Source organism: Chelonia mydas, chromosome 4, assembly GCF_015237465.2.
Source record: "Chelonia mydas isolate rCheMyd1 chromosome 4, rCheMyd1.pri.v2, whole genome shotgun sequence".
NCBI lineage: Eukaryota > Metazoa > Chordata > Testudines > Cheloniidae > Chelonia > Chelonia mydas.
Window position 1 is genome coordinate 108,413,894 of NC_057852.1, and position 20,268 is coordinate 108,434,161.

General features: G+C 38.6%; 1 protein-coding gene across 4 annotated transcripts in view; it reads left to right on the plus strand.

The window, feature by feature from the left end:
• The window catches only part of KCNIP4 (potassium voltage-gated channel interacting protein 4), an 840,337-nt gene that overhangs the window by 409,120 nt on the left and 410,949 nt on the right, over positions 1 to 20,268 (plus strand). For 2 of the 4 annotated variants that reach the window (XM_037897992.2, XM_043544583.1), the window contains exon 1: positions 3,135 to 3,534. The exons of the other annotated variants lie outside the window; for them this stretch is intronic. In XM_037897992.2, the coding sequence (XP_037753920.1) occupies positions 3,435 to 3,534 (100 nt within the window). In that variant the 5' untranslated portion in view covers positions 3,135 to 3,434. Of the gene's footprint in view, positions 1 to 3,134; positions 3,535 to 20,268 lie in introns of those variants that run through there. 4 annotated transcript variants of the gene reach the window in all.

The following is a 20,268-nucleotide window of genomic DNA, read 5'->3' on the forward strand; positions in this document are numbered from 1 at the left end:
TTCCTCTTCCCCAAAATTGTTTTAACACCATCCCTGGCACAGTCTACTTTCTGTACACCCACAGTTGTGTCATTTTCACGTGATAGCATGCCGTTATAAGCTCTTCATCACTACAGGTGCACAGGCTTTTCCAAAGGATAGTTAATAAACCATTTAAAGCAATATATGCCTGGATTGAGCCTGTGGTTTGGCAAATGATCAAGCTGTTCTCACAACAGGTTGCAATGGAAAGTTGCTTTTTAAATCTGGCTGAAAGGGCGAGTGGAAGATTTCCCAGGGTGGGGAAATCTCTGGATGATGCAGCTCCTAACATGTATGCTGGCAGCAGGTGGCTGTGAGTAAAAACATTAAGGTTTGGCCCATAGTAAAGTCTTAAATCTCATAATGATTGACTGCATCAGAGGATTTAATGTTTTATTGGCAATTCTTAACTATTTAATTAAGAAACAAATAAACATTTGACAGGTTTGAGTAGCAGCCGCATTAGTCTGTATCCGCAAAAAGAAAAGGAGGACTTGTGGCACCTTAGAGATTAACAAATTTGAGCATAAGCTTTCGTGAGCTACAGCTCACTTCATCGGATGCATTCTGTAGCTCACGAAAGCTTATGCTCAAATAAATTTGTTAGTCTCTAAGGTGCCACAAATCCTCTTTTTCTTTTTGCAAATAAACATTTGTATCTGTGTAATGGTTTTGTTCTAGCTTTTTTTAAAGCTAGAACTACTACTGGATTTCAAATTTTTATATTTTAAAAAACTGCATCCTGTGTTGTGTGTGCGCTATACTTTTTATGCAAATGGGTAAGTTTAAGTAACAGATGTAGCTGAATTAGCAAGAGTCTCAAAAGTGAACAGCCTAGCCTGTTCTATGTTTGCCCCTCTACCACTCCTTCTGCTGTGTAAAGGATATCTCTTATAGGAGGAAAGAAATCTGCCTCCTTGGTTTTTTAACATCAGAAATATCAATTTTTATAAGACACTAAAGTGAGGACCTAAGGTTTTAATTTAAAAAAAAAACTACTAGAATATATTTTGTTATTGGTGATACTTTGGTTCATCATAAGAGTGAAGGACAAATAAGCAAGGATGGTGTTGCCATTAATTTGCAGGAGTTGAGCTTGGAAGATCTGGGTTCAGTTTCCAGCTCTCCTGCAGACTTTCTGAGTGACCTTGGGCAAGTCACTTAATGTCTTTGTCCCTCAGATCCCCATCTGTAAAATGGGGGATAATTCTTCCTTTATCTCTTCCATCTGTACAATCAATTTTAGGCAAGACCAACAAAACTCTTCAGGCCAAAGACTCTTAATACGTGTGTACAGTGGGTAGCACAACATGGACTCAATTTTGGTTGGGGCTTTCAGGTGCTACCCATAATAAGATAGTTCATTAAAAATAATGTTCTTATTTTTCACAAAATTTTTAACATTTCAGCAGCCACATTTTAATTACATAATTCGTGGGAATGGATAGACTAATTCATATATGGGAATATCATATTATCTCACCCACCTTGTCTATCTCATATGCATCCAAAATAACTTTGTACCTATCTTTTTTAATGCACGGCACACACAGCCACAAGGGTTGTGTTATTGAAACTGGTGGATTGGCAAATTACAAGCCCACATTCAGCAAGTGTTGGGTCTGTGACCTCTTTGTCCATTAGTAGGGTGCCTTGGAAGAAGAAAAGTTTAGCATAAGTGGAACATCTTTAGAAAAGCACCTGCCCTGAGAAAAAGGGTGGGTGGGGAAAGGATATACAAATAACTTGGGGAAAGGTGGCTTGAAAAGTCAAAGATAAGGTCTGCAAAATCATTAAGCCTTGCAGCATTTTTGAAGACAACGAGTGAGACTCTCATGTGAATTCCCTTTTGAGAGGGAGCTCTCTGTACCTTGGGATTCTCCACATAATTTTTTTTTCTCTTTACCATTCTGAGGGTGGAGAGGAGATCTTCTTCTCCAGCAGATAATACTTGTCAGGCAGTAACATAGGGTGATATGTGCTCACAAAGCCTGATGGTTTGATGTAAATTAGAGAAAATTAGTACTCGTATCATATAATTTGCCACCATCAATGCAGTTGCATTGGTGATACACTAATTCTTATACTGTTGCTAACAGCGGTTTACCTGTCTTAACCATTTTCACAACAAAATGTTAAAAAATCCTTGATCCTGTCTAAACTAGGGATGAAATTCTGGTCTCACTGAAGTCAATGGGAGTTTTGCCATTGACTTCAACAGGACCTGGGATTTCACCCAGCAGGCTTAGATTTATTGCAGCTCCAGCGCAGGCACTGTTGCCCATGGTGCTGTAATACAGCCCCAAGTTTTTCTAATGCATGCTTAAGTTATACTGTATGCTGTATGTGACAATGCCAGTATGGTAAGATGTAATAAAAATGGACCACCATATCTTTTGCTGTGGAAGCACTGTAATTCTGTCCCGTGGTTAACACACTGGTATTATGTTGCTGCTGACCACGTAGAAAATACTTTGTATAGCTAAATCTCAAAAAAAAAAAGAAAAAAGAAAACCAACATTTTTTTTACTAAAAGCTTTGCTAGTGAACTCTTCTCCTCCTCCTCCCCCCTTCATGCTCCCTTTATCTTTTTTCTTTTTAATTTCTTTAATCTCACAAAGTTTGACCTAAAGCTGAAAAAGATAAACGGACGAAATGGAACAGGTTTGTACTTGGTTTTTTAAAGTACAAAAATGGTTCTCTCTCTCTACACTCCAGGAATAAAATATAAATATACGTGGTAGGTAGAGCAGTGAATTCATAATCCTCAGGCTCTCTTTTTGACAAGAGAAACTAATTGAAAAGTCGTCTTAAGCTACAATATCTGTCTACAATTTGATTAATTTACAGGAGACTATATAGTACTAGTTTTCTAGAAACACACATTTCAAGCCATTCAGATTTAATAATAAATCCTCCTGATTATTTTCATGTTCCCATTCTTATTTTGATATGAGGCCTTTTTGTCCCATAGTGTCCAATGTGAGTCCACATATTAGTTAGCTTCTGTTACCTAGGCAACTGAATATCCACAACAATGCTACAGTACCAGCAGCACTGGCACAAGAAGCAGCATATTCCCAGATGTCTAGCTGTCACTCTAGGCATGTCATTTTTACAGGGGACATTTACTCTGTGACCTCCTGGGTCCTTGGGTGATCGGCACTTTACTTCATGCATGCCTGTCTTTCTGTGTAAGAGTGATAACGAGCAAACAGATAAACCTGACAGGCCTGAGTTTATCGGTCTGCCACTCCTGGCCTCTGTTAGTGTAGACAGGATGTATTCACTCTCTCTCTCTCTCTCTTCCCCCCTTCCCTTGCAGTAGCCTTCTTAATGTAGTTTAATGGCTTTACAAAGCCAGGCAGAGAGCACTTTTCTCAGTGGCTGTGGTCGGATCATGACCTCTCACCATGAACTTGGAAGGGCTTGAAATGATAGCAGTTTTGATCGTGATTGTGCTTTTTGTCAAAGTGTTGGAACAATTTGGGCTGATTGAAGCAGGTGTAGAAGGTAAGGGAGTTTATTTCAGTGACTTCTAAAATATTTTTGTTATGATCTCTTGTAACAATGCAAGGGGCACCTGTAAACTAGATGTAAGATACTACCTGAGTCACCCAGAGATCGACATGCACAACAGGAGCTTTGTGGCTTAAACGTTACAAGTTGTAGTGATGGTTTTTCTTTTTACAGCAAAAATTTCATTAAAATACTTTCAAGTACTGTAACAAATATAAAACTAGACCTTTAGCAAAGACATTAAGATTTTAACTCCTTATTCATGTTTATAATCTATAGTTGTAGTAATATTAGATCACAAATCAGATTTCAAAATAGTTAACATGCAAATATTTTTATAATCTATAAGAATATCATCTGGGCTGGGACTGTAACCAGCTATACATATTTTATAATATTTGCCAATCTGATTACAGTATCCTTCATTATCAAAGTAAAACAATGTGTCTGGAGGAAATAACTGCAATCCTTGGATTTAAATGAAGAACTCTAACATTCACTTAGGGTAGCCAAGTGTATTTGCAAGTTTGTATTGCTTGATGCTGTTTATCGTAGACAATTCTGTCTTATCCTTATTAACAATAAAGTTTGTATATAAAACAGTAAACATAGGAAATCAGGTGCTTGCATTTCTTAAGTATGGCTTTTCTGAGTGCATCTTAGTAAACCATTTGATTATTGTGATCTTGTTCTTAAAGCATAGTTACTCTTTCCATTTAAGTTTTTACTCTACCTAGGAAGCTGGCTGCAATGTAGTACACAAATATTCAGATATTGTTTTCCAAAATTTTACAAGGTCTTTGGCTGAAATAATCTATTTCTTAAATATTCCTGTAAGCCTGCATTTTAGACAATATGCATGTGCTTATACACATTTGGGAACTCTGTCTATGAGCAGATTATGGTTTTATAGGCTAACAAGTAAAACAAATCTCAGCAAAATATATTTGCCATTATGACCAGGCTTAAAGTAATCCTGTGTGTGTAACCCTTTAGAGAAACTCATTCTTTTCTTCAAGTGATTTTTAAGAGTGTTCCCTGAAAACTGTATTTTTTTTCTCTCATGCTATATATGTTTAGAAATGTGTAGACTTAATTACAGCTCCTGAAAATGATGGTGTTTCCCACAGATATGTTATCAGATGTATTCTTGTTAAAGCTTGTTTTGGATGGTTTGTAGAGTCTATGAGAGTGCATTATTATTGGTATACATAACTGAGACCTTATACTTTTGAATATATTATTAGAACCTGATTTTTGTCTTATTTCAGTTTTGTAATTAACAAATTTATCTCAACTTCTACTTAACTTTTACCATTATATTGATCTATAGTCTGTTTAGTTGGTATATTTCTATATAGTCTGTTTAGGTATGACTGTTGTACCCTAGTGAGTTTCTATGGTAAAATCCACTATTGGTGTGCTTTTTTTTTTATTATTATTATTTATTTTATATATAATGGTGGTAATTGGGAGACAGACTATGGGGGTAGATTTGCTTCCCAGTGTCTATAAAATTCCTGAAAGAAAGATGATTATATATATATATATATAAAAGGTTTGTAGAACAGCTGACTACTTTGTTACAAAAATTCTGGAGTTCAAGGAGAACTGTCCATTTGCATATGCACACAATCTGTTTGGTTTTTACCCCTTATAACAAAGCTTTCTAGAATGTCAGCTGAAATAAATCATAAGGGAAAAAGTATAAAACTTATTGCTTCGTGATATTCAAAGTGCTATAGGCAACAATATGTATGGAATAAATGCATATTTTATTGAAATTGCTCATTAGATTTATAAATGATGAAATACACAAAAACAGGGCTTACACAGAAAGGATGAATGGATGTCTTGGGTTTATTCATGAGCTGCAGCTTTACTCTCTGCATATTTCTCAGACCTGGAAAATGAAGGTTTTGAATGAAGCAAGAGAGAAATTAGTGTGGTGGTTTGTTGTTTTTTTTTCAGTATTACTAGGGGGATTTAAACAATTGTCTGAGATGGTTTTGATAAAATCTATTTAACTATGCTCTCACACATATGCTGCTTTGTGATACATACACTGCATGTGTAAGTGCTGAAAAGTTCTTAGAACATTTAAAAAAAATTAAATCATACACCGTTACAAGCCCATTCATGATGCTTATATGGTTTTCTAAAAATGTTGATGGTGTCCTTAAAATATTGTTCTTTGTGGTATTGCATCGATTCAGCTTTCATTAGGTGACATCCATTTCCCTCTTCTGTGCTCCAGGATTCAACTTTCCTACTTAGATCTCCTTGCATGTTATATGGAAAACCAATAGCTCACCTTGATTGACATTTGTAGGCTTTCTTTTCACAACACCAAGAGTAGTTCTGTGTCCTCAGATATTTTTTTTTTTTGTAGATCTGTCTGGAAGTTACTTTTAAATTCAATAATTATGGATCCACACTAGGACATCAAATCAAACACTCCTTTAACTCTGAAGTTCAGAACCATATTTGAACTTCAGAGTTCGCTCCTCCAGATGGAACGGAACAAAACCAACCCTTGGATCTGAACTCCCTCAAATTTGAGGAAGCTTGGATCTTGTGATTTTGTGATTCAATCAGCTACTTAATCTAGAAGGATCAAATACTTACCCAATTTAAATCAACCGCAAAATTCCATTTATTCAATCGGGATTCTGATTTAGCTTTAACTACATAAATATATGCATTATTCAGTATCTTTCTCAATATCGTGGTATTTATTTACTATGCAATGTTTGAATACATGCCATTATGCATTAAATGTAGTTCAATACTAAGGTTCTTTTTGTATGCAGAAATGAAGTATTGTAATGGCAGAATCAGAATATTTTTTTATTTGCCAACCTGCTGCACTCAAATAATTGGATATTTTGAATGGGCCTTTCCAATCATCCTCAGTTGCTGAAAGATTCTGCTGTGATTATAGTAGGAGTATTTCCAAAGTAAAAGGAAAGGTGTTTTTAAAAATGTATGACTGATATTAAAGGGAGAAACAACAGTATAATTATACAGATCACAGGACTTGATACTTGTAATGAATCTTCAATTGCTTGTGAATTGAACAGGTGCCTACTGTCCTGCTTAAGTGTACCTTATTGGTGGTTTTTCAAAGGTGAGTATCTACTGTATTGATACACTAATATTGGAAACATTTTAATGTTTTACTATGGTACAAATTGAAGTTTGAGATGTTCTTGATAAACTGTCCATGACTCTGTGGGGGAGAGGGGAGACAAGCTTGTTAGATAAGAGCAAGTAAATTAAAATATTCTAAAATCTTAAGGTATAACAGTCGTCAGAATATCAGTTTATATTTCATAATGTTAGTAGTTTTCTTATGAAAGGTGGTAATCTGTGTACAAGTTAGTCAAATTAACCTGGTACAGAAAGTTTTAAATATTTTCCCTCTGCATTTTAATTATTGTGGGTGAATTATTAAAGTTCAGGTGATCTAATCTAGCTTTTTAAAACAAATACGTAAGACTAAAGTTGATGTGCCTTATAAAGAGATCAACCCCTTCTCAGTTACAAAAATTTAAAATGGTTTTCTCTTAACAGTATGTTGTCAGAATTTGAATCTCCTTTCTAAAACTAAATGTATAATAAAAGGTTGTGAAATGACCCTGTTCAGTCAGATAAATAATAGAATATACACTGAGGGTTGATGTGGAGTGAGAACACACACACAAATAGCAATAGATACCGCTCAAAGCAATAAGTTGACACTAATAAAATTCACCAAGACATAAAAGCTGGCATAAAGGGTAGTTAATGTTACACTGAATCATGGTTTTGTTTCTTATAGTTGCCCTGGCTATAAAATGTTAATTTCATGATAGCAGTAATAGTTTCAAAAACTTCCTCATGAGCCCTGAGAGTGGCAGCAGTAGGTTGCACAGAACTTTACAGCTGAAATCATTATAATGTAGATAAATCCACTGGATCAGTGGATTGCTGTAATATGCCAAAGTTTCTAACCCAGTCTCAATGCTGGGTATTTTTGATGAATTGCTTTCAGCTGGAAAACCATGCATGACCATGGATATATAGGGAGTTGCTGAGTGATGTCCTAGTGCTTTCTTTTTAACAAGCACTATGTGTGACTGGTAATGACAGTCTCTTGAGTTACTTGTGGCTGCTTTTTTTTGTTCTGCTCTGAAAACAGCAGCTATTAAACCTGTTTTTGTGACCCAAACTGCAGTCTGCTGGGAACTTCAGAGTAATCATGCTTCATTGTGATGTCCTGTGTGTGGTGGTGGTTGGGGGGGGGGGGGAGGGGATTGTCACGTCAAACAATTATTATTGATGAGCACTAGCCTGTAACAAACGCACAGAGTTGTGCACCATTCTGCATTTCTTAGGAATTATACTGTAAACTTCTCCTTGATGTCAGATGGTGTTGCATGCATGGATGTTTTAAAATATGGTCCTAAATTAGAATGTGAATAGACCTAGCTGAATGTGTCATTAGGGAAGGGGGAGGGGAAATCTTGAGCATTTTAAAATTGGCATTTTTGGTTACTCGCTTAGAAATAGTTCCTACATTATCTTCAGATTTTTCAAGAGAAATTGAACAATAGCTGTTAAAGCAAACCCCTTAACAATACTCAATAGCTGCAGTGCAAGCAGTAGATGGAAATCTAATATATTCAGTCAAGGAAAATCGTACTGTCTTTGTTCCATACACAATAAGAATAGGTCATCTGTACATTTCAGATATTTATCACAATGGAGGTATAAAGTTCTGAGTACAATGTCTGAAAACTAGAAATGGGCAAAGTGTAAGAAGAGGGGCTAGGTAACCCAGGAAATTAATAATAATCCTTTAACTTGTAGCTCATTGTTATGACTAACATAATGGCTGAGAGTCATTACCTTCTGACAGCTGTTCAATTGCCTTTGTGAAATGTGGTAGTGGCCTCAATTCAATGCCCAGTGAAGAACTTCACTCCTGGGACTAATTGCTACTTTTGAAGATGATACTCTGCATTTCTTTAGTGCGCTATATCCATAGATTTCAAACATGGGTAAATATTGCAGTTGATGGCTTCGGCAAATACTGCAAAGGTTTAATACGTATGGAGATTGCACCACTCTGTCACCCATAATTGACTGGGCTGGCCAATTAGAAATGATGTACACTGATAGAAAAACATCAGGATACTTACACAGCCATTGTCATGTAATTGACGGTACATAAAGAACATTAAGCTCCTGTGCTGTTAGCCTGATGCTTTTCACAAAGCTAAATATTTAAAATTAATCTTCAAAAAGTAATGGGAAGGCATTAAAACAGACTTTATCACAAGCTGATATGTAGGCTGTCAATAACAACTTTCACATATGCATGTGGATACTGGGAGAATCTTTTTTTTTCTGTCACTACTAGAATTATAGTTTCTAAAAGTATTTTCAGTTAACATATTAGTGCCCATAGGTGTTGGAACGAGGGGTGCTGTGGGTGCTGCACCCCTTGCCTTGAAGTGGTTTCCATCATATACAGGGTTTTCAGTTTGGTTCAATGGCTCTCAGCACCCCCACTGTACAAATTGTTCTAGCACCACTGATTGAGTAATACCAATTGCTTGACACTAACTATTCATAAATTCTTGGGCCACAAGGAACCATTGTGATCCACTAGTCAGACCTCCTGAATAACACAGGCATTGAGATTCCCTGAATTAATTTTGGGTTTGAACTACAGGATATCTTTTAAAACCCATCCCATCTTCTAATTGATGGAAAATCCACCATAAGCCTTGGTAAACTATTCCAGTGGTTAATTATCCTCACTGTTAAAAATGTGTGCCTTATTTCCTGTCTGAATGTATCTAGCTCCAATTCCAGTCATTGGATCTTTTGTTATACCTTTGTCTGCTAGATTAAACAACTCATCAGTTTTTTCCTCCCATGTAGGTACTTATAAACTGTCAAGTCACCCTTTAATCTTCTCTTTAAGGTAACTAACTAGCTGTCTTTCACTCTGACATGTTTTCTAATCCTTTAATCACTTTCATAGCTCCAAATTTTCCTTTGAACCCTCTCCAGTTTTTATCAACCTCCTTCTTGAATTATGGAAACTAGAACTGTACACAGTATTCCAGTGGCACTGATGCTCAACAGAGGTAATAGAGTATGGAGGCTATTTCTCCTTATCCCCTGTTCATCCATCTAAGGATACTACTGGCCCTTTCAGTCACAGTGGGAGCTCATATCCAGCTGATTATCCACCATGACCCCAAAGTCTGAGTCACCTCTTCTCAGGGTAGAGGCCTCCATCCTGTAAGTATATTGTACATTCTTTTTCCTAGGTGTGTGATTTCACATTTGACTGCACTGAAATGCATATTGTTTGCTTGCACCCAGCTGACCAAGCTATCTGGATTGCTTTTTATCCAGTGTGTGCCATCATTTTTAATAGCACACTTAAAGTAGCCGATAGTCCAGAGATTGACTAGGTGTCCATAATACCAGATCTATTCAAAGGCTTCCAAATAGCCCTGTTTTGGGGGGCACTTGTAACTTGAAAACTGTATTCAGACATCTTTACCAAAAAGGCAGGTGTTAAACTGATTTAGTATGCATATCTCTTACTATTGTGAGGATTTTAATATTGATATTTTTTTTACTCATCCTTCAAAAATGTATTGGCCTTAAGTGGAATTTTGCAAGGTTGACTTACAAGGTATGGAACAGAGCACAACCTTGTACAGTTTATAATTAATTAGATGAAAATTAAACCCATTGGAGAGAGTCATAATTACTGTTTAGTGCCTTCCAAAGAAAGGTAGTGGCTCTTTTCAGGGAGAATTCAGTTATGAATGACAATTGCTATCCTCCATGTTTCATTAACAGTAAATGATGTAGCAAGCAGATACAAATGAAAGAAATAGCGCTTTATTGATTATGTTGAGAGGATGGTGTTACAAGCTAAGACTCTTCTGTATGTCTCCCACCTGCCACTCCCCAGCTTCTGGTCAGTTCTGACTCCTGATCCTCTCTCTCCAGTTTTGATTGAAATAATGCATTCCTTGAGTGATCTCCTGTGAGGGGGCCCCTGCATGGTTTTATCCTGTCCCACTGTATGCTGATAATATTCAAAGTTCCTTCTAACATATCCACTAGGTCTGGAGACTGCAACCTTTCCTCTGATATGGCCATTGCCACAATTCCATGTGTTCTTCAGGATGTCCCAAAATAGACCACATTACAGCTGAACTATTGAAAGGTGCTCTACTTTGGGATACAGTGGAAAGCTTCAGTTAGTGAAGAATGTGGCTATCCACCTCTTATGCAAAGAAAGTCTGTGAACATAAAACACCTGAGTTTCAATCCGCAACCTTTGAAGGGGTGGGTTATCTTCTGAAAAGCGTACTAGGATTCTATTAAGAACATAAGAACAGCCATACTGGGTCACACTAATGGTCCATCTAGCTCGGTATCCTGTCTTCCAACAGTGGCCAATGCTAGGTGCCTCAGAGGGAATGAACAGAACACGTAAGCATCAAGTGATCCATCCCCTGTCACCCATTCCCAGCTTCTGGCAAACAGAGGCTAGGGCAGAGGTTTCAAACACGCGGCTCACGGAGTTATTTCCTGTGGCCGTCAAGCTCCCCTCACCCGCGGTCCCCCCAGCGTGCTGTGTCTCCGGTCCTCTGCCTACCTCCAGGCGCTTCTCAGCTTAGCACTTTTCAGGAGGGAGGGGGAGGAGCGGGGAGCCGCGCGCTTAGGGGAAGAGGCGGGGCAGGGTTGGGGATTTGGGGAAGGGGTTGGAATAGGGGAAGAGAAGGGGTGGGAAGAGGCAGGACGTGGAAGAGGTGGAGTGGAGGTGGGCGGGGGAGTGGGGCTTTTGTATCTTTATATGAAAAGGTGTCAGTGATGTGGCCCTCGGGCCAATGTGCTAGTCCTCATGTGGCCCTTGTAGCAATCTGAGTTTTGAGATCCCTGGGCTAGGGACACTTCAGAGCATGGTTTTGCATTCCTGCCCATTCTGGCTAATAGCCATCAATAGACCTATCCTCCTGAACTGATCTAGTTCTCTTTTGAACCCTGTTATAGTCCTGGCTTCACAACATTCTTTGGCAAAGAGTTCCACAGGTTGACAATGCATTGTGTGAAGAAATACTTCCTTTTATTTGTTTTAAATCTATTGCCTATTAATTTCATTTTGTGATCCCTAGTTCTTGTGTTATGAGAGGGCATAAATAATACTTCCTTATTTACATTCTCCCAGGCATGATTTTATAGACCTCTATCATATCACCCCTTAGTCATCTTTTCCAAGCTGAAAAGTCCCAGTCTTATTAATCTCTCCTCATATGGAAGCTGTTCCTTATCCCTCATCATTTTTTTGCTCTTTTCTGTAACTTTTCTGATTCCAATATATCTTATTTGAAATGGGGCAACAAGATCTGCATGCAGTATTTAAGATGTGGGGGTACCATGGATTTATATAGAAGCAATATATTTTCTGTCTTACTATCTATCCCTTTTCTAATGATTTCCAACATTGTTTGCTTTTTTGACTGCTGCTACGCATTGAGTGGATGTTTTCAGAGAACTATCCACAATGCCTCCAAGACTTTTTCTTGAGTGGTAACAGCTGATTTAGACCCCATCATTTTATATTGCTCAGTGTCAGTCTCTCATCTCTTTTAGAGCAAGTATGAGAATATCTTTAAGGGGAAGGGTGCAGAACTTCCTGCAGAATTCTTACTGTCTCAGCAAAGAGGCGGCTGCTGCTTATAGACCTCTATCCCAATATAACACTGTCCTCGGGAGCCGAAAAATCTTACCACGTTATAGGTGAAACCGCGTTATATCGAACTTGCTTTGGCCTCAAGCATTTCTGTTGTTGTTAGTCACTTCCCCGCCTCCTGACTGACGCCTCAGAACCCCTGACTGCCCCACCCCCAGAACCTCTGAACCATCCAACACCCCCTGGACCCTCTGCCCCTTATCCAACCCCTTGGCCTCGGCCCGGCACCCTTAACACGCCGCTTAGAGCAGCGTGTCGGAGCCACACACGCTGACATACTGATCCGCCGGAGCGCGCAGGCCCGCCCCCCCAGAATGCTGCTTTGCCGCATTATATCCGAATTCGTGTTATATTGGGGTAGAGCTGTACTTTTGTGATACTTAATATAGCACTTACATTTTGTAATCCAAAAGACAAAACTATTAATTCTAGTCCCAGATGCGTTGCTGCCAAAGGGCACTGTAGGCAGAGGATGTCATGTGAACACACACTTCTGCTTCCTATATGCAAAGTTGAATTCCATTCTGATGAAAATCTTCATGACCATTTGTAAGGCGTATTTGACTGACTATTTTTTCTTAGTCTTGGACTACAGCCAGTGGATGCTTATTTTGTCAATGCATGTGATTGACACAGGCTAAGATGGGTTGGATTTGTACCAATTTTTGGGAAGGCATATTTATCTTTAATTCCAGTAGTATCTGTCTAAATGGACACAATATAAATGTCTTGTTAGCTAGATTTCAGAGTGGTAGCCGTGTTAGTCTGTATCAGAAAAATAATGAGGAGTCCTTGTGGCACCTTAGAGACTAATACATTTTGTTAGTCTCTAAGGTGCCACAAAGACTCCTCATTATTTTTGTTAGAGGGAATAAGAGTAATGGGTTGTTGAGGATTTTTTAAATCCAGTTTTTAATAAGTCATTCTTCAGTTTACAGTATAGTGGGTAAAATAGCTCAGTAACTTTTTCATATTGTAAGAGTATAGTTGTGGTGGAAGAGGAATTGTCCTGTAACTCACCTTGAGTTAACAGATTAAAATTAATCTGAGTAGTAAAATCCCGTCATATTTCTAACTAGTATTGAGTATCTGTTACTGCTACTGGTTCTTACTGTGCTTTTCATCTATAGATCTCATAGTGCTTAACAAAGGAATGTAAATATCCATTATTCCCATTTTACAGGTGAGGAAACTGAAGCACAGTGTACAAAAAAAAATGCACAAGCATGTACAGACGGCTCAGGCACAAAATGAGTTACATCTAGGAAGAGAGAGAAGTCAATAAGAAGAGGTTCTTTAAATACTGTTGGAACAAGAGAAAGATGAAGGCAAGTGCAGGCCCTCTGCTTAGTTATTGTCTCTCCTTCTCCACTGATTGTATTGTATTAGTAGGAGCATTGCTAACAGATTGAGGGAAGTGATTATTTGACACTGGGTGAGGCCACCTGGAGTATTGCGTCCAGTTTTGGTCCCCCCACCCCAGAAGGGATGTGGACAAATTGGAGACAGTCCAGCGTAGGGCAACAAAAATTATTAGGGGGGCTGGGGCACATGATTTACGAGGAGAGGCTGAGGGAACTAGGTTTATTTAGTCTGCAGAAGATAAGGGTGAGGGGGGATTTGATAGCAGCCTTCAACTACCTGAAGGGGGGCTCTAAAGAGGATGGAGCTAGGCTGTTCTCAGTGGTGGCAGATGACAGAACAAGAATCAGTGATCTTAAGTTGCAGTGGGGGAGGTCTATGTTGGATATTAGGAAACACTATTTCACTAGGAAGGAGGCACTGGAATGGGTTACCTAGGGAGGTAGTTGGAATCTCCATCCTTAGAGGTGTTTAAGGCTCTGCTTAACAAAGCCCTGGCTGGGACGATTTAGTTGGTGTCGGTCCTGCTTTCATAGAATATCAGGGTTGGGAGGGACCTCAGTAGGTCATCTAATCCAACCCCCTGCTCAAAGCAGGACCAATTGCCAATTTTTGCCCCAAATCCCTAAATGGCCCCCTCAAGGATTGAACTCACAACCCTGGGTTTAGCAGGCTAATGCTCAAACCACTGAGCTATCCCTCCCCCCAGGAAAAATTTTTTTGTTTGAGCAGGGGATTGGACTAGATGACCTCCTGAGGACTCTTCCAACCCTAATATTCTCTGAGTCTACAATGACATTGAGAAGCCTGAGGTACTTAATACCTATTTTGCTTCAGTCTTCCATAAAAAGGTTAATGGTGGCATACATTCATTCCCCCTTGTTAATTGTAAGTCAAAATAGGGAAAGAACAGGTTAAAAATACTTAGATAAATTAGATGCATTCGAGTTGGCAAGGCCTAATGAAATTCGTTCTAGGGTACTTTTAAGGAACTAGCTGAAGCAATCTCAGAACTGTTAGTGATTACCTCCACACAGGATTGTATCCCAGGGGACAAGAGAAGGGCAAACATAGTACCTCTCTTTAAAGGGGAAGGGGGAAAAAAAAGGACCCAGGGAATTATAGACCCATCAGTCTAAGATACCTGGAAAGATACCGGAACAAATTATTCAACAATCTGTAAGTAGGGGATGATAGGGTTATAAGGAATAGCCAGCATGGATTTGTCAAGAACAAATCATGCCAAACCAACATAATGTTGTTATGACATAGTGGATTGGGGAGGGGAGCAGTAGGCATAAAGTATCTTGGTTTTCAGTAAGGTTTTTGACACAATCCCACATGACATTCATATACGAAAATCAGGGAAAGGTAGTCTAGATGAAGTTAGTGTACCGGTGCACAGTTGGCTCAAAGATCAGAAACCGTAGTTATCAGTGGTTAGCTGTCAAAATAGGAGGGCATATCTAGTGGGGTCCTGCAGGGATGAGACCTGGGTCTGTACTAGCCAATATTTTCATTAATAACTCTGTTAATGAACTGGAGAATATTCTTAAAACTTGAAGATGACATCAAGAGGAGGGGTTGTAACCACATTGGAGGACAAGATTAGAATTCAAAATGACCTTGGGGAGTTAGACTGATATTAGCAAGATGAAGTTCAATAAAGACAAGTGCAAAGTACTTCACTTAGAAAGAAAAAATCAAAAGCAAAACTACAAAATGCTATATCACATCTGCAGCGCTTCTCCTATCCAGTAAACCTTGGCTGAATAATTGGCTAGGCAGTAATACTGCTGAAAAGGATCTGGGTATTATAGTGAATCAAAATCCAGTATGAGCCAGCAATGTGATGCAGTTGTGAGAGAGGCTAATATTTTGGGGAGTATTAACAGGAGTATTGTATGTAAGACACAGGAGTTACTGTCCCACTTTACTTAGCAATGGTGAGGCCATAGCTGGAGTTTTGGTGCTATGCTGTAGGAAAGATGTGGATAAATTGGAGAGTGTCCAGAGGAGAACAATAAATGATAAAAGGTATAGAAAACGTGATGCAAGCAGGGAAAAACTGGGAATGTTTTTTCTTAAGAAAAAAGACTGAAGGAGTATCTGCTAAGTCTTCAAATATGTTAAGGGCTGTTTTTAAAAGAACAGAGAACTTTTTCTCTGTCCACTGAAGGCAGGACAAGAAGTAATGGGCTTTATCTACAGCAAGGGAGATTTACATTAAATATTAGGGAAAACCTTCCTAACTATAAGGGGAGTTAAGCACTCAAATGCGCTTCCCAGGAGGTTATGGGAGGCCCCATTGTTGGAGGCTTTTTAAGAACAGGCTGGATAAGCCCAATCAGGGATGGTCTAGGTTTACTTGGTCCTTCTTTAGTGCAGGGGGCTGGAGTTGATAGCCTCTCGAGCTCCCATCCAGTCCTGCGTTTCAGTTAGCCTAAGTAGCTTTCATTGATTTATTCAAAGACTTTAAGAGCAGAAGGAACACTAGGTCATCTAGTTAGATCTTGTATATCACAGATCATTAACTCTCACCAGTTACCCCTGTATTGAGCCTAGTAACTTGTTTGACTAACTCATATCTTCAAGAAATGCATTGAGTCTCTTGATTTTTGGAGACTTTAAGAAATGGGGAATTCACCATTTACCTGGTAGCTTGCGCCAGTTATAGTCATTGTTAAAAACCTCTGCCTAATTTCTCACTTGTCTGGAAGCTGAAGTCAGAAATTCAAGTTATGACTTTCTCTGCTAGATGAGAGCTTTTTTAGAACCCAGTATTTTCTCCCAATGATGGTATTGGTACACTTTAATCAAGCCACTTCTGACTCTTCTTGGATAAGCAGAAATAAACTGCAAAAAGAACAGGAGTACTTGTGGAAACTTAGAGACTAAGAAATAAACTGAGCTCTTTAAATTGCTCACTTTAAAGCATTTTCTCCAGCACGTGAATCATTTTTGTGGCTTTCTTCTGCACCATCTAACTTTTCAGCATCTGTTCTAAAATATAGACATCTGAACTGTAAGTAACGTGGTCACGTTCTGGGGTACAATTCAGGCCCATGAGGGGTTATTACTGCCTGCCCTGTAACCCTGGGTGCCTTAAATGCTCTGCTGCCATGGCTTACAACCTGTACACCTACGGCTAGCAGACAAGCATGCACTGAGTGTGTGTTTAGTGGCTCAGCACTTTAATTCCAGCAGCCTGTTTGTTACAACCCAGCTACATGCTGATATCCACCAGTCTTGGTTACTAGTCAAGTGACTCCGCCAAACTCCCAGTCCTGAATTTTCCTAAAAACCATGTGCTCTGCAATGTCCAGCCCTTTTCTGGACCATTCAGAGGAATAAGGTTTACTTGCTGCTCTAAAGAGTCAAAAGAAAAGGAGGACTTGTGGCACCTTAGAGACTAACAAATTTATTTGAACATCCGCTTTCGTGAGCTACAGTGCACTTCATCGGAATGCATCTGATGAAGTGAGCTGTAGCTTACGAAAGCTGATGCTCAAATAAATTTGTTAGTCTCTAAGGTGCCACAAGTCCTCCTTTTCTTTTTGTGGATACAGACTAACATGGCTGCTACTCTGAAACCTGTCAAATGTTTATTTGTATCTTTAATCCTTTGTATTTTAATCTTTTAAGTAAATAGTTAAGAATTGCAAATAAAACATTACATCCATTACAGTGTATCATTTAGAAAAACCTCACATGTTGACTTAAATGCCAGTGATGGAAAGTCCACCATGAGCCTTTGTAAATTGCTTCAATGATTGATTATTCTCGCTCTTATTTATTTTTAAAAAAAATTAAAATTGTGCCCTATTTCCAGTCTGAATTTATCTAGCTTCAAGATCCAGCCTAAGGAGGCACAGAGAAGTGTAGTGACTTGCCCAGGGTCACCTAGCAGAGCTAGGAATAGAACCTAGGTCTCTTGAGTCTCAGTCCAGTGCTGTATCCACAAGGTTGCATTGCCTCCTAACTTCTAGTCTGCTTTTTTAGGCTTGGAGAGAACCTCTTTCTCCTTAATTCCTTGGGTTTTCTAGTAGATTAAATCTGACCAGTCTATTTATCCTTCATATGATTGTCCTCCGATATTTTTTCATCAAAAATATATTTGACACAGCTGTGAAAGTCCTACTCGGCCATAGGGCATATTTCTAAATGTTTATAAAAGCAGAGTCTGCTGCTTGTGTTGATTCCTTCCTCTGAAGTCTGAAACTTAATTTATATTTGAAAAATGTGTGATGTGCTCTCCAAAATGTTTGTCGCTGCAGATCTAAGAAAGACCTGAAGGATAATAGGTGTGTCAAAGGCCTGGTTTCCTCCATTTTGTGACCTGAGGTGGGGGAGAGGTGTTTATAGTCTAATACAGAATTTATTTCAAAAGGAGCAACTACAACAGCATCATCCATAGTTTTTAGTTAACCTGAAGTACTGGATGTCATTTTACAGCCCAGGTGCCTGATTGTGCACCATGGAAGTCAATAGGAGTTTTGCCAAAGGTATGATTCAGCTCTGACAAATGACTGTAAAAATGACATTGTGGGCTTCTGTGCTTGTCAATGATTTCCATATCCAATTTTCTCCATTTATGGGGTCGTGCTGGGGATGGAAAATTAAGTGCCACATTTGTAAAGTCCAGCTTGGATGTGAAGGTGAAGCTGGGTTCTCTTGTCTCATTAAATATCACCGGTAGACAGAAGCAACAACTCATTGTCTTCAGATTGTGGGCTCTTTTAAACCTGGGTAATTCTGAGGTAAATTGGATTACAAAGGTGTAAATAACTGTCATCAGTGGGGTGCCACATGTGTAACTGAGGGTGAATTATAGCTCTGCAAGTGAAGCTTACTTAACAGTGCTGATTGAGAAGAAACAGAATCCAGCTCATTCTACCACAGCTCTGTAGTGCTAGAACAAGTTGTGTGTTTGTGGGTTGTTTTTTTTAATCACTAAAACTTGTATTCAGAGTCTCTTCTGCAACTGGGAAGTGAGTCTGTTCATGAGAGGGTGCCATTTTTATATTACTCTTAAATATTGTTCTACTGCTAAACCTTATTGAAATATTACTGGTCCTTCTGCTTCTTTACCTGCCCTCTCTTTGAGAATAGATTTAATCGATCGATCTAAACAAGTAAAACAAAATGGTTTCTGGGTGCTAGTAATTCTTAGCTCAAGCTAATAATTAATAAAACTGGGGCATTTTCTTTTTAAAAGACATCCAGTCTGGATTTAAAAACTTGAGTGATGGATAATCCATCATATTACAGTATTTGATACATTGGTCTAATGATTAATTACCTTTGCTACTAAAAACATGAGCCAAATTTCAGTTTAAATTATTTTAATTTTCTAACCATGGGATTTTACTATGTCTTTGCTAAATTAAAATGCTCTGTAGCATCAGATATCCTCCCTTTGTAAGTTTGTTTTAGACCAGGATCAAGCCACCTTTTAACCTTCTCTTCAAGAAACTAAATAATTTGAGCTCTAGTGGTCTTTTATTTTAAGGCATGTTTTCTAGACCTCATCATCCTTTAAGCTCTCTTCTGAACTCTCCTCAGGTTTTTCAACCTTCTGTTTAAAGTGTTGACACCAAAACTGCACAGGAGCCTTAAAACTAGTCTCATCTGTACCAATACACAGAGGTAATATCACCACGCTGCTACTACTGAATTCTGTGTTAATGCACCCAAGGATTGTCAGCCTTCTTTACATTTTCATGTGAAATATGTCTGTATGTATTGTTTCTATACAAAGCTGTAGAGAAGTTCAGATTCTACTGTTTCTTTAGCAGAGCCCATTAGGAAATCTTTGGTAATTGTAATTTCAATGGAGAAATTCAGTGTTAGGTGTGTGACCTTCTGACGTGAAATCTGATATGATTAATACAAATGTTCAGCTTTTTATCCATTTAAAAGGATTTTAAATTAACCTGCTAAATATCATACCATGAAAGGTGAAATAAAGCATTGAGTTAGAAGAGGTGCTTTAAAATACTCTCCCATTTGAGACTGGATTCTCAAACTACTTTTCAGAGAATCTTCTCTTACGGCAATTTTGAATATTGGTGAACAGACTCTTTCCCCCTGCCCCCCCCCCCACCATCCTCATTGGAGGACACACTTTCCTTCACTTCTTTCTTTACTCTCCCTTCTCAAAGGCTCTGTACTGTGGCACCTTCCCTGAAGTTAGAAGATTCTATCACCACCATTCCTAACTCAGATGAGGGCAGTCTTTGTAGAGAAATGAACCAGAAGTCTACCGTGTTCAAGGAAATCTAAGTTCTATAAAGTTGTGGGTGGCCACTAAATGAATACTGGTGTAAACAGTAGCGGTATAGACTATGTCATGAATACACAATATTTTAGAAAGTGTACTTCAGGTGGTTTAGTAAGTAACATTAATCAGCAAGCTATGGTTTAGGTAGCCTTGCTCAACATCATAGTAAAGTAACAGGGTTATTTTGTTGTAGCGAGTAACCAGCAGGAAAGTCTAGTTTGATTGGAATAGGACACAGCTCTTTAACAGATGGGGAAAGTATTTTCCAGAACAAAATCCAGCAGTTCAGAGGGAGGGATATTTGTCC